The following is an 11,905-nucleotide window of genomic DNA, read 5'->3' on the forward strand; positions in this document are numbered from 1 at the left end:
CATCTTTATTTCCATAAATCAGTTACACTTCAAGTGGTTAGATCCTTTGTTTCACATTTCTCACCCTAAGTACAGCCTAGAGTAGCTACCACAAAATGTGCACCTATTACCAATCTAACAGATATTAGTTGTTACTGTATTTTTCAATCTGATGCACTTATCATTTGCTAAAAATCATTTATAGTTATTTTCTCCATTTATGTGTAACGCAGATAGATGGCGTTCCATTTGCTGCAGGTCCAGCCTATAGGACAATGTGTAGCAGCTTTAAAATTCACTAATGAACTGTGAAATAAGTAGCAGCGTAAAAGCATCTCAAGGGTTCTGCATATGAAGTTACTTCTCACCGCACTAGGAACAGGATGAAAACCTACACAGTCGTATCTATTCTATTCCACACGCATCTCTTCACCAGAAAGGCTTCACTTCTTACCCTTCAAAGACGTACCTTGTGCAACTATGAATGGACTAAAGATGGAATAAAGCTGTCGACTGTTAGAAATACTTGTTGAAGCAAATAGATACTGATTTCCATAAGGAGGCCATGATATATATACTCTGAATCTTTCTGGATTGGCTGAAATCTGTGGAATGCATAGAAGTGCCTAGTGTCCTCTACAGAATATTTTTACAGAAAAATAATTTATATGAAAACATACTGCCATCTCTACATAAAAATCTTAATTTCAAAGAATCTTTGTATATTCCATATGGAGTCAACAGAATACATTTTTCTAGAGTTGTAAATACTCTCTTTTAGAAGAAATGCTTGATATCTTTGGTTTGCTTATATGCTGGATGGAAAAAAAAATACTTCTAAAGGGAATAAATACCTAGTTACCTGAGGTTCATAAATAATTTCTTCTAACATAAACTTTGGATAAGATTAGCTGTCTGGTAGCTGAAAAGGGAAATTCTCTACAAAACAATGAAACACAAAGCTTATTTTAGTAGTGCATATTAAATAAGACAAGGCTGCTTTAGTAAAACTAATTCTTAAAGTTAGTTAAAACACAAACTAATAATCCTATTTGTTCTGTATCACTACCTTCTTTACAAATATAAAGTATTACAAAAATAGTCATAATAGTATATCTATATTAATCTATTATTCCATATTATATTTTGAAAAAGTGCATACAGAGACAAGCTTATTAACTGCAAACCTGTATCCTTCCAGTTGTCTAAAGCCCTGATCCAGTTGTTCAAAACCCTTGTTCAGTACAGAACAGGGGTTAAATCAACTTTCATTTTTCCTTCTACAAACATCCTCCCCTACTTTTACATTTTCACATCAAATTAAGCAACAGTTGCTTGAAAAGTACAATGTGATTTGTGTTAAATCACAGATTAGCAATGTAGTTACTTCTAAATAGGAAGTTTGATCTCTAATGTAAGGCTTTGAGAAATATTTCACTGCTTTCATTTTTTATCCTTCTTCTCGTTATCCAACACTTTATATTCATCTAACACAGCATGGCCGGTTTCCTTTGCAGTTCTCTTTACAACAGCTTTGATACCAATATTGTCAATGTTAAATGCTGTCACACCAACATTGATTGCAGAATTCATAGCGTTGTCTGTAGCGTGGCCGGCATCTTCTCCATACCTTAAGAAAAAGGGCAGTTTTGTAAATTTGTATACTGAGTATTTTAATCTTCACTGTATTTCTTTTCAAAGCAAAAATTTAAGCATCACCAAGAAAAAGTAATAAGAAAAGCCTGAATATCTAAAGAATAAAATAAGAAATTACCAAGCCATTTGAGTAAGGGCTGCTCCTCTATCAGACACATTATTCTTTAAAGATATCAGTATGCTTCTGCCCTTTTTCCTCAAAAAAAAAAACTCCTTTCAATCTTCCTCCCTCCTTTCTCTCTAGTTTTGAAGAGAAAAAGGCTTATTTATAGAACCATAAGGAGAAGGGGGGAAGGAAGTTGTGTGCAATAAGCCTCAAGTATTTTTTCACCTAAGTTCTTAGGTAAAATTCCTAATACCTGCTGCATCCCCACATAAGCCCTTGTGCCAGACCCTTGCAGCTACTAAGCATTCTCAGTCTGTACCAATGGTGGCAGCACCGAGGAGGAAGGAGAGCCAACACTGAACTGACTTCTCCCCTATTAGAGAAAAAGGGACTGGAATCACCTCTGGCAGGTTTTTTCCTCAGTTGGTGCCACCGCTGCCACAGAACACTGCGTGGTTGGTCCTTGTCCTAGATCACCTTTTCCTGGGTGTACCTGGCACACCTGTAGTGTGATACCACATCTGGTGTAACACCAACACGTTGGCACCTTACTTCCAAGTCCCAGAAATTGCCTTACAGAGGCAGCGCACTGCTATGCTCAAGAAATTTAAACCAGACAGTCTCGCGGGAATGAGAATTGCTGACACAGCTATGCTAATGTTGTTGGAGACAGGAGCAAAAAAATACAAAAAAATTCCATCGTGCAATGGAAACTTATTGGAAGTAACCTGAAATCAATACAGTGGCCAGGGTAAAGGAGGTGAAGTCATACAATACGCCAAAAGGCTTACAGCTAACTTGAGGACATGATGACAATTACTAAGAGGTAAAAATCTCTGGTCTCTCCGCTGGGCTGTGGGTCCAGCTTCTTCATGTTTTATGGGGCAAGTGGGCAGTCCCCCAGTAGTTACATAACTGTGAGGACAGGTACACAGCTACACCAGTAGGGAGGAAGTATTTCTAGCAGCAACAGAATCCCAGCAGCTAGCAAAGTTACTTCTTCCCTGTCCATCTTACAACGAGCGATTCTATGAGGGCCTCAAAATAGGGCTAGAGAGAAGCACAGAATATCAAATAATTCCAAAATTTATCACATCATCAGTACAACAGCCACGGCATAATGGCTGGAACCAAAAATGAACGAACAAACAAAAAGAATTAATGCTTTTTTTTTTTTAATTTTCTGTCTTAGGTTCTCTGGTAGAGCAACAGCCCTGAATCACATCAGATTTGCAGATCACAGAATTATTCTCACAGCAAAAGTACAGTGTTTGTCAATTTCAGTAGTTATTTTCATCTCAGGAACACCATAAACCAATTTTATGTAACATCAGTAAAACCGGTAACCTCATTTGAAGTAGGACTGTAGCTTACTCAATACAGTTAGGCTAACAAATTTTTAATATTTGATAACTGATTTTTTCAGTTTACCTGTCTGAATTGCATAATTTCTAATTATTGTTTAAGAAAAAAGTTGGGCATATATAGATACCGAAGTTATTTAATTTGTAGTAAAAAAACCCCACTAAGGTAGTAGCATGGCGCTTTTGCAGAAATATTACTTCAGAAGCTACGTTTTCCACCAGTTCTGATGAACATGCACCATAGGATGAGTATCCCTTTATAATTCCAATCACAAAGGTACTGCGGCTAAATTTGAGCTGGATTTTTTGCTGATTTGGAGACACGGTGACGATGCTCCTTTAGCTTTGTTTCCATTACAGTGGAATTTAGCTCATCCACTGAAGTAGAGTTGGAGTGGCAGAAATCTGAGACCAAAAAACAGCTTCCAAAAGAGATATTATGTAGAATTTTAATACGTTTATGTAGATAGATTTTAAAGATCACGTTATCAAATATTTTCAATTGTGCTGCAATAAACTTCAATATTTAATTACTTATTGTTTTTCACTCTTAGCAGCTGTTGACTGCTGATCTCCATAATTCTTATTGTTATATCTAAAACAAAAACATTAATGTGAATTTATGTGAAACAAGTACCAGTACAATATCTCCTGACATTCCTACTGAAAAGAAACATTAGCAATAAAGCACCATTGACTAGAACCTCACTAACTAGCCTATTTGAAATGTAGTTATTTCAATATATTATTCTCCACAGCATCCTCCAGTACATGCACTGAACTCTGTTTTTTCCATCATCTTCATAACATCATCTTAATCCCAAACGTTACTACCTTCTATTACCTTTTTCTAAGAGCATGTGCACTTTTCAAGTCGAGGCTACCCTATTATTTATGCCTTAGAGTTGCTAACACAATTCTCTTTTTTGTACCTCTTCGCTTTAGTCAGGATAGATTGCTGATAGATTAAGTTCTTCCATTTTTCCTAAATTTAGCTAAGTTTACATAAATTCAGGATCACAGCTGAGAGCTTTAAACCAGTAAATTTTCCGGTAATGACACTACACTGTAGAGGAAAGCTATAGATCTGAACGTTATTTGTAACGTGGCTCAAGGCTGTAACACTTGTAGAAGAGAGCTAAAAAAATACAACAATCATTTACTCGTTTCATATTTTGACTTACAGGAGATGCTCATTACTGTGCACTTAGCAGCTTATCACATGCTGCATAATTAAAGCAAAGCAAGTACTTCAGTTAGCTTTCTCACACTTCCATAAGCTTTGTTTGTTTTGCCAGTATTTAAATACAATGACAATATGCTGTAGAAGATGAAATCAAGAACGTAACTTACTTGTATTTGACAGTTTTTACAGTCTCAGTTGAAACACTTTTAGCAATGCACCTCGCTGCACTTTCTAAACCTTGCCACACTGTTGAAAAGCCTGTAAAAATGGACAGCTTGTTTGAGTTCATAGCATTGAAAAGTAAGCAAATAAAAAACTATAAGGAATTTTTATTACCTTGAACGCCGCTTGCTGCTACCACCAGAGCACCATCAAAAGTGGATTTACCATCTTTATCCTTCTTAAGGGATTCTGGAACTAATTTGCTGCCATGCTTCTTCACGTGTGGAGCCAACTCCCTTCCAACACAGCTTGCTATCGAACACACTCCCTCAACTACCATAAAACAATAGCATGCAGATTATTTAGTAAGAACATAGAATATCTTATCTTTCTTTAAAAGTCCTTACTCCTAATTAAAAGGAAGTTTCCTTGAATCCCTAAGTGTTGCTTTTATTTAACTATGCTTATTTGAAAGACAGATTTAATCCACACTCAAGTACCCAACTGACAGAGAAGCAACTATTTTTCAGATTCTGCACAGCTCCATTTTCGAAGAAACAAGTAAGGTTGGTCTTACAGCTAAAAAGCACTTTAAAATAAATACATGCACATCACACTCAAATTTCAAGAACCTCTTTCTATTGCTTTGTTATCCCCAACTTGCAGATGGGGAACAAGCTGGTTTTCTTTCCTGATTTGTCTTCCAGAGAAGCCTTTCCTACAGTCATTCCAGCCCTTCAAAGCAGTTTTGTAACCTCCAGCACAACTTGCTTTTAAACTTGGCCGAGTCACTAGACCCTTAATATAAATACTGATGTGAATAAATAACAGAATGAAGTTACTGAGAACTGCCGAACACCACGTCATTTCTACCTGGAAGTTTATCCATAGTCTAATAGGCTTATTTCAGGTATGTGTAGTTAAAAACACGCAGACACATTCTCTAGTGGTGCAATGTTAGTTACCAGTGACGCTTTTAAAATACACGGTATCAACTGAAAGAGAGACACCATGTTGAATTAACTGTGTAAAACATAGAAAAGCATGCCAAACTTAAGACTGTACAGACGATTCTTTCAGGAAAAAAAAAGCTGCTTCAAGGACATGCAATAAGTATTAATTTTAAAGCATGTCTCTCTCAGGAGATAACTAGGCACAAACTACTGGATTTCATCAGGTCAGTCCCTCCTCTAGTTCAGTGGCTACAGAAACCAGGTCTCTTCTTACAGAATATTTATTATTTAAGACACAAATATAATATGCTACGAGATGGAAATTTTTACCTAAGAATTGGCTGACTTTCACAGCTCCTCCAGTAGCCTGTTTTGCTACATGAAGTCCCTTTGCTACAGTTGGGTTGACTTCCAGAGGTTTTTCTTCTGGTTGAATGTGTTCTCGCAGTTTAGAAGCTCCTTTGTGGATAGCTTTACCAGTATATTCCGCTCCTTTTATTAAGCCCCAGCTTACCCAAGATGCACCTTCAGGGCAAAAATTGCTTTTTTTAGAATGTACAATTTTACAGACTATGATTCCTACAGCCTTCCCTCCTCTGCCTCTGCCAACATTGACTTCAGAAACATTCCTGATTACACAGACTGTAATCACACTCTTCCCTGAATGGGCCAGCATGAATTTCTACAGTGACTTCTGTTCCTACACCACCCACATTGTTTCAATTCATTTTATTTAATACAGGCAGCCCTCATCTAAATGTCAGCTTAATGCAGATACTCATTTTTTTAATAGGTATCCAAGCCCCAGCTGGGTCAGAAGAGATAGAACTGCACACCTCAATGCTATTAACATTCTGAAAACACACAGTTCAACCCTCTAACCCTTGTAGCAGATTTGTATTTATTACAGTCAGTTGGTGGTCATTAGTATATTCCAAAGATTCTCAGAGGAAAAAGGAAAAAAACAAAGTGTTTATCTGCAGAAATCATAATAGATGCCTGCTTTAACATAACTGCTCATAAACGAGTAAAATTGTTCTATCACAGTGGGTGGTACCTTAACATACAGTCAAATGAGGAGCCTAACTCATTTGGAATGAATTTAAATTCTGCACTGTTTTCACAAAACTCATCAAAGTATCCTTTAGACAATCACAACTCGAACTGGTGAAAAACTCCTTCTGACCACTCGGCTTCTACCAGCACACGCACATTTAGATGCAAATACTGTTTAAATGGTACTCACAGAGGTTTATATTCAGCACAATCCCCCCAGTTACAACAGTACCTGACAAGATTCCATGGGCAACTTTCTCACTCCATTCTGGCAGCTCTTTCTGGTTTTCTGCTCCCTCAGGTTGTGGTTGGATATGGACAGTCTGAGGCAAGTTAACTGTGTCACCAGAGGCTTCTGAAGGCTAACAAGTGAAAATAAACATCTGAGAATCTACTTCACAACGTATCAGCAGGATTTCTGTTTTAGAGCATACAGATCCATTATCAAATAATGCTCATGTCGTGTATTCCTTGGGTAAGCATACAAGAAGCTCAAGGGAAATTTGTGATTCCATTACTTTTACACTGAAATGCTACGCATTCCATAAAGCTTATCAGACAGCTCAGCATGTTTCGTGCACTATCTTCAGCCAGTTACAATGAAAAGATTCGCTTGTCAACACAGCCAAGCAGCAAAGCAGGGAAAAATTACAGTATAAATTAACTAACAAGAAACGTATGAGACTTGTCCATCTCTCATTTTTCCCTTCTCGGAGGAAAGTCAACTCTATTGTCATTCAGTATAGGAACTTCATTCTTTGGCCAGAGAATCCAGCTGCACCAAAAGAATGCAGCTGTTCTGGTTGTTTTGTTTCCTTTCCTCCTGAATTCAAAAATAAAAGAGATTATTCATCCTGTGTCCTGTTGTTGCTTTTGCAGACTGCCACAGGCAAGGAAGACACCAAGCTGTGCGTGATGCTGCTCCCCATTTAAAGTTGGGTGGATAGATTCTGTGTGATTTCACATAAAACATCAGTTTCTGGAGTAGATGTTAATCATTCAAACACAGCAACCACCACCACAGTCTAGTCAGTGTTTCTAAAAAGCACAGCATCACTTTACACAGTTTCACATACAATGTATAATTAAACTTTAATTACAGAAAGCAAAAAATGTGTTACAGATTTAAGTTTCTGTTATTATTCTATTTTTAGGACTCCTCCAATGCAAAACTAAAAAAACCAACAAAACATTTCAATGATTGAAATCACTGTTAGTTAATGACGGATAGAAAGAAAAAAACAAACAACTTTCTCCCTAGTCTAGAAGAGCCTAAATGAAAGCATTCACAGATGAAACCTGAGAGCAGAACAGAATACTCAATATAGAATAATATTTGATGTTACATGAACTTCTTAACATTCCCCTGAAATATTTATTGGAAATAAAAGCAGACTATTGCATAAAGATAACTTTTGCAGCAAAACAAAACAAAAAGAACATTAACAGAAAAGAGTAGATTAAAACTTGGAAGGTTGCTACCCAGAAGGTTAACAACGTATCACTGACACGTACTATATCATCAATTACTGCTTGACAGCAGTGTGAAATCTTAGGTTCAAGAAATGTCTTTAGCATGTGACCAAAACACTTCTGGGGCTTGGCAAGAGACATAAGCTTAATACACAGCTACAGCTAAAAAACAAACAAAAAAGTCCAACAACAAAAAAAAACCAACTATGTTCCAGATATAACTGGTTATACAACAGTTTGGGTCACTATGTAGAAAAACAGGCAAAAAGATTTCTCTAAGGACTATAGACTAAGGAGCAGAAATGGATTTTCTAATAAGACAGGTGACTCAATAATACATTTAATGTAATTATAATTAGATCCTCACGAGTGCTATGTAAACCAGACATTAAATGGCCATCAGACTAGGCTTTCAAATACTTGTGCTCTATCACAGCTTTCAGAACTCCAGAAATCTGCCAATTTGCAAAATGTGGTAGCCCTGTGGTAACTGAATCAGGTCTGAACACAAAAAACAAATAAAAAGAACAACAAAAAACATCCATAGGACAAAGCACACATCACTGCTGTCAGTCTGGAATCTCAGCAGTTCTAATGTATTTCAGTGGCAATTTTTTATTTTTTTTTTAACTATACGACTTTGGACTCGCTCTCCTGGGATTTACCTGGACTTTGTGGCCAGACATCTGTTTAAATTTATCTTCAAAATGCACTCTCTCACTTGCTGGGAGCTCTGATGATAGCCCTACTCTCTCATGGGATCCTGGCACCTGTGACATCGTATCAGGGAACATTAACAAAAAAATGGAATTTTAGGATAATAAGGAACTATTTTATCCAGAATTTTATCCAGTAAGTCCTCCACTGAAACATTCACATAATTCTGTAGTACTTTTCCCTTTTAAGCAAAAATTAGCCACCTGGGCTCCTGAAATTCCCTGCTGAAAAAAAGGATTTACACCATAACAGAACTCCTCCCACAAGGCATTCTGCAAACTGGTCCTTCATCACCACTGCATTTGTATCTTGGTGATTCAACCAGGTTCTATATTTCATGAAAAGATCCAATTTTGCTATCAGCTTTTGAAGTAGTTATTGATTACCATTCTTCTTGAAATGGTGCTCCAGTGCTCTTAGAGTAACATTTTTCACTTTGTTTCCAGTCACTGTGTCTTACTGCACCTTTGTCAGGCTATAGGGGTTTTTTTGTGTTTATTTTCTTCATCTGTCAATATCTTCCTGCAATGAGGCACTAGATATAGCCATTTTGAGATCCCATTTGAAGGCAGATTTTTGAAGTACTCACTATTTTTCACAGGGCTTCGCTGAAGCAGCTTAACATTTTTGAACTGTAAACACATATGGGCACACAACATTCCAAGAATGGTATCAGCAAAACTACTGAGAGAGTGCGTGCGTGCGTGTGCGCCCAGAGGCAAAAAACATGCTTTCTCCTGAGCACAAAATTTAATTGTTGAGTCCTATATTCTTTTGGAAAAATAGAGAATAGTTCTCTAATTCTTCTCCATACTTACAAATTAAAAATTTAAAGTTTCTGCCCTCTCATCTCACAAGGCCTACAGTTACATTACTAGGCTGCTTAATCTTGGCTACTTGATTTATTTTTCACTGGTGAATTTGGCAGTTTTATACAGCTGACTGTGAAATGGAGAATATATTAATCGTTTACACTTTCCCTTATTGGCTTAAAACAGGCAGCCCAGAAAGTTACCTGGATTCGAAGGTCAGACATCTGTTTTAAGAGATCCTCAAACAACTCTCGGTCAGCTGCTGGAAGTTCTGAAGACAGCACTACTCCCACGTAGGACCCTGGCATCTGGGACATCGTGTCGGGGAACATGTAGACTCCAGTATTGCAGCACAGAACAGGAGACTGGTTACACATCAGAGGATACAACCAGTCACAAACCTAGAGAAGATGAGTACATAAAAGAATTAAAGGATCCTTTTAAAAAGAAAGGCAGGCAGAACATGCTGGTAAGCACCACAAACTTGATTTTCCATAATGTTTAACAAGAAAAAAGCCTTATGCCATCTTGGCGGTAGGGAAAGCCAGACACCCTCAAAATTATGGAAATATCGTACTTCATTAGTTCTGAACAGTCTAATATAGAAAAAATACTAATTTTCACAGGACTGAAATTCAGGCTGGTGGCTTCTTAACCGAGGTATAGTCTTGAGGTCCAGGTACAGAAGCAGGTAAAAAGCATTGCCTTACAGGATTCACCGTGCCTGTAATTTCCTGTAGATCTTGGGACAAGTTTATACGATACAATAAAAAGCATGTATGGCTATCGCTGGCCATCTGTTGAAGTCTGATAACACAGCTGGAGGTGCATCAGCGCACCCCAAACCAGGAAGCAATTATTGGTTGTTCCTCCAACTTTCCTTTTCTCTGATGAGACTTTGAACAGCAAATCTCAGCAGCAAGGAGATCCCAAGTCAGAAATCAGAGCAGAATATTAAAGAACATGCCCACATGAAGCAAATATGGACTGAAAAAAAATCCAAATAATGCATCTGGTCATGCTCAGCATAAAGCTGAGTGATCACAAAGGTTAAGGCCTTTTCTGCAATGGTTGGCATCTGATGAGGACTCTGTTCAATCTTCTGCCTTTGATCCTGATCCTGAGTTCCTGAATCCTGCTCCTGTGTTGTTCCCCTCTGCCGCTGAGCCTGGGACTTCCGCAGTGCCTGCCTGCTCTGCCACATCAGTGGGCATTTCTGTCAGGGGGTAGTTGGATTTGATCTCAGTTTTATACGTATTTGTATATAGCTCAGTGTTTTCATTATTTCCTCATTAGTGCTATTATTCTTAAAGCTGGTTTAGTTTTCTTCTCCAGTCCATAAGCCTCCTTCCTTTATTCCCTTTCCCTTCCTTTTTTGGGGAGGGAGAGGGCTTAGAGAACATCTGTCAGCATCCGGTGGCTGGCCCAGCCCTAACCCACAACACATTAGTAGTTCAGAGTCCGATTGACACTGTCCCTCGAATTCCAAATTATTAGCTGTCCTAACTGCAATGCCTTCTAACGACTTGAGACTGAAGTGGGTAGCACACAATCCTGTTTACACTGACATGTTTACAATAGGTGAATCAACATGTCTTCTCTAGGTAAGCAAAGGGAAATTAATGTTATGAAATAAAAAGACTTTAAGTCAACTCCTTTAGAAAACAGAATTCACCAGAATAGCCAGGACTCTAGAACCCTGGGAAGACACAGAGGTAATTTTCACAGAAAAAGTCATAAAAGTGTGCATTTGCAGAAACTCATTTTTCCAACAGCTGTTAACAACCTTCACATTATCACTGAGATTTAGACTCAGAAGGGCAAGAACTTAGGGAGATTGCCTTTTAAAGTTTTATGGCAGTTCTTGACATTTTAATTAAAAGAGAAAATTATTTTCCTCTTACCTGAAGAAATGCAGGTGGACGATTCTGGGCTGCCTCGCTATCCGTATCCAAGAACTTCACAATGCGCAGATATCCAGGATATGAAGGAGCACTAACTTGCCCATCAGGAGTCACAAAGAATATCTGCACTCCTTGGGGAATCAAGATCAGCTCATCTGCATCCACTCCCAGGTTCTGAAGGGGAGGTGGCTGAGTACACTTACTGTAGTAGTCCTCACCTACAGAAGAAAACTCCCCAGAGTCTGTGCCGTAAGACACAGTAAAATGGCCATCGGTGGCTTGAGGAGTATAGGCAGGAGGTGCTTCATTTGGCAGGCAAGGAGGTTTTGCAGATGATGGACTCGTAGGTGGAATGTGCCCCTGGGCCAGAGTTGCATCTGGTGCGGGTGGCTGACTTGGTACAAACAGGGAATTAGGGGCAGGGGGTCTCTCTGGCTTTTCTTTAGGAGGAATGGATGGGTACAACTTGGGCACCTCAGCTGGGGCATCCATTGCAGGGGGACTTGCTTGTACAGGTGGGGTGCTTTGTTCTAGAAT

At 38.3% G+C, this 11,905-nt stretch overlaps 1 protein-coding gene across 1 annotated transcript in view; it reads right to left on the bottom strand.

The window, feature by feature from the left end:
* Window positions 1–1,204: 1,204 nt before the first annotated feature.
* Window positions 1,205–11,905, bottom strand: part of SPG20 (spastic paraplegia 20 (Troyer syndrome)) — an 11,000-nt gene continuing 299 nt past the window's right edge. The window contains 9 exon segments of the mRNA XM_009866428.1: window positions 1,205–1,609; window positions 4,459–4,549; window positions 4,628–4,786; window positions 5,737–5,931; window positions 6,695–6,824; window positions 8,601–8,705; window positions 9,668–9,865; window positions 11,369–11,902; window position 11,905. The exon segment at window position 11,905 is cut by the window's right edge and continues 299 nt beyond it. Coding sequence (XP_009864730.1) covers window positions 1,423–1,609; window positions 4,459–4,549; window positions 4,628–4,786; window positions 5,737–5,931; window positions 6,695–6,824; window positions 8,601–8,705; window positions 9,668–9,865; window positions 11,369–11,902; window position 11,905 — 1,600 coding nt within the window. The 3' untranslated portion in view covers window positions 1,205–1,422.

Source organism: Apaloderma vittatum, unplaced genomic scaffold (genome assembly GCF_000703405.1).
Source record: "Apaloderma vittatum isolate BGI_N311 unplaced genomic scaffold, ASM70340v1 scaffold37233, whole genome shotgun sequence".
Taxonomy (NCBI): Eukaryota; Metazoa; Chordata; class Aves; order Trogoniformes; family Trogonidae; genus Apaloderma; species Apaloderma vittatum.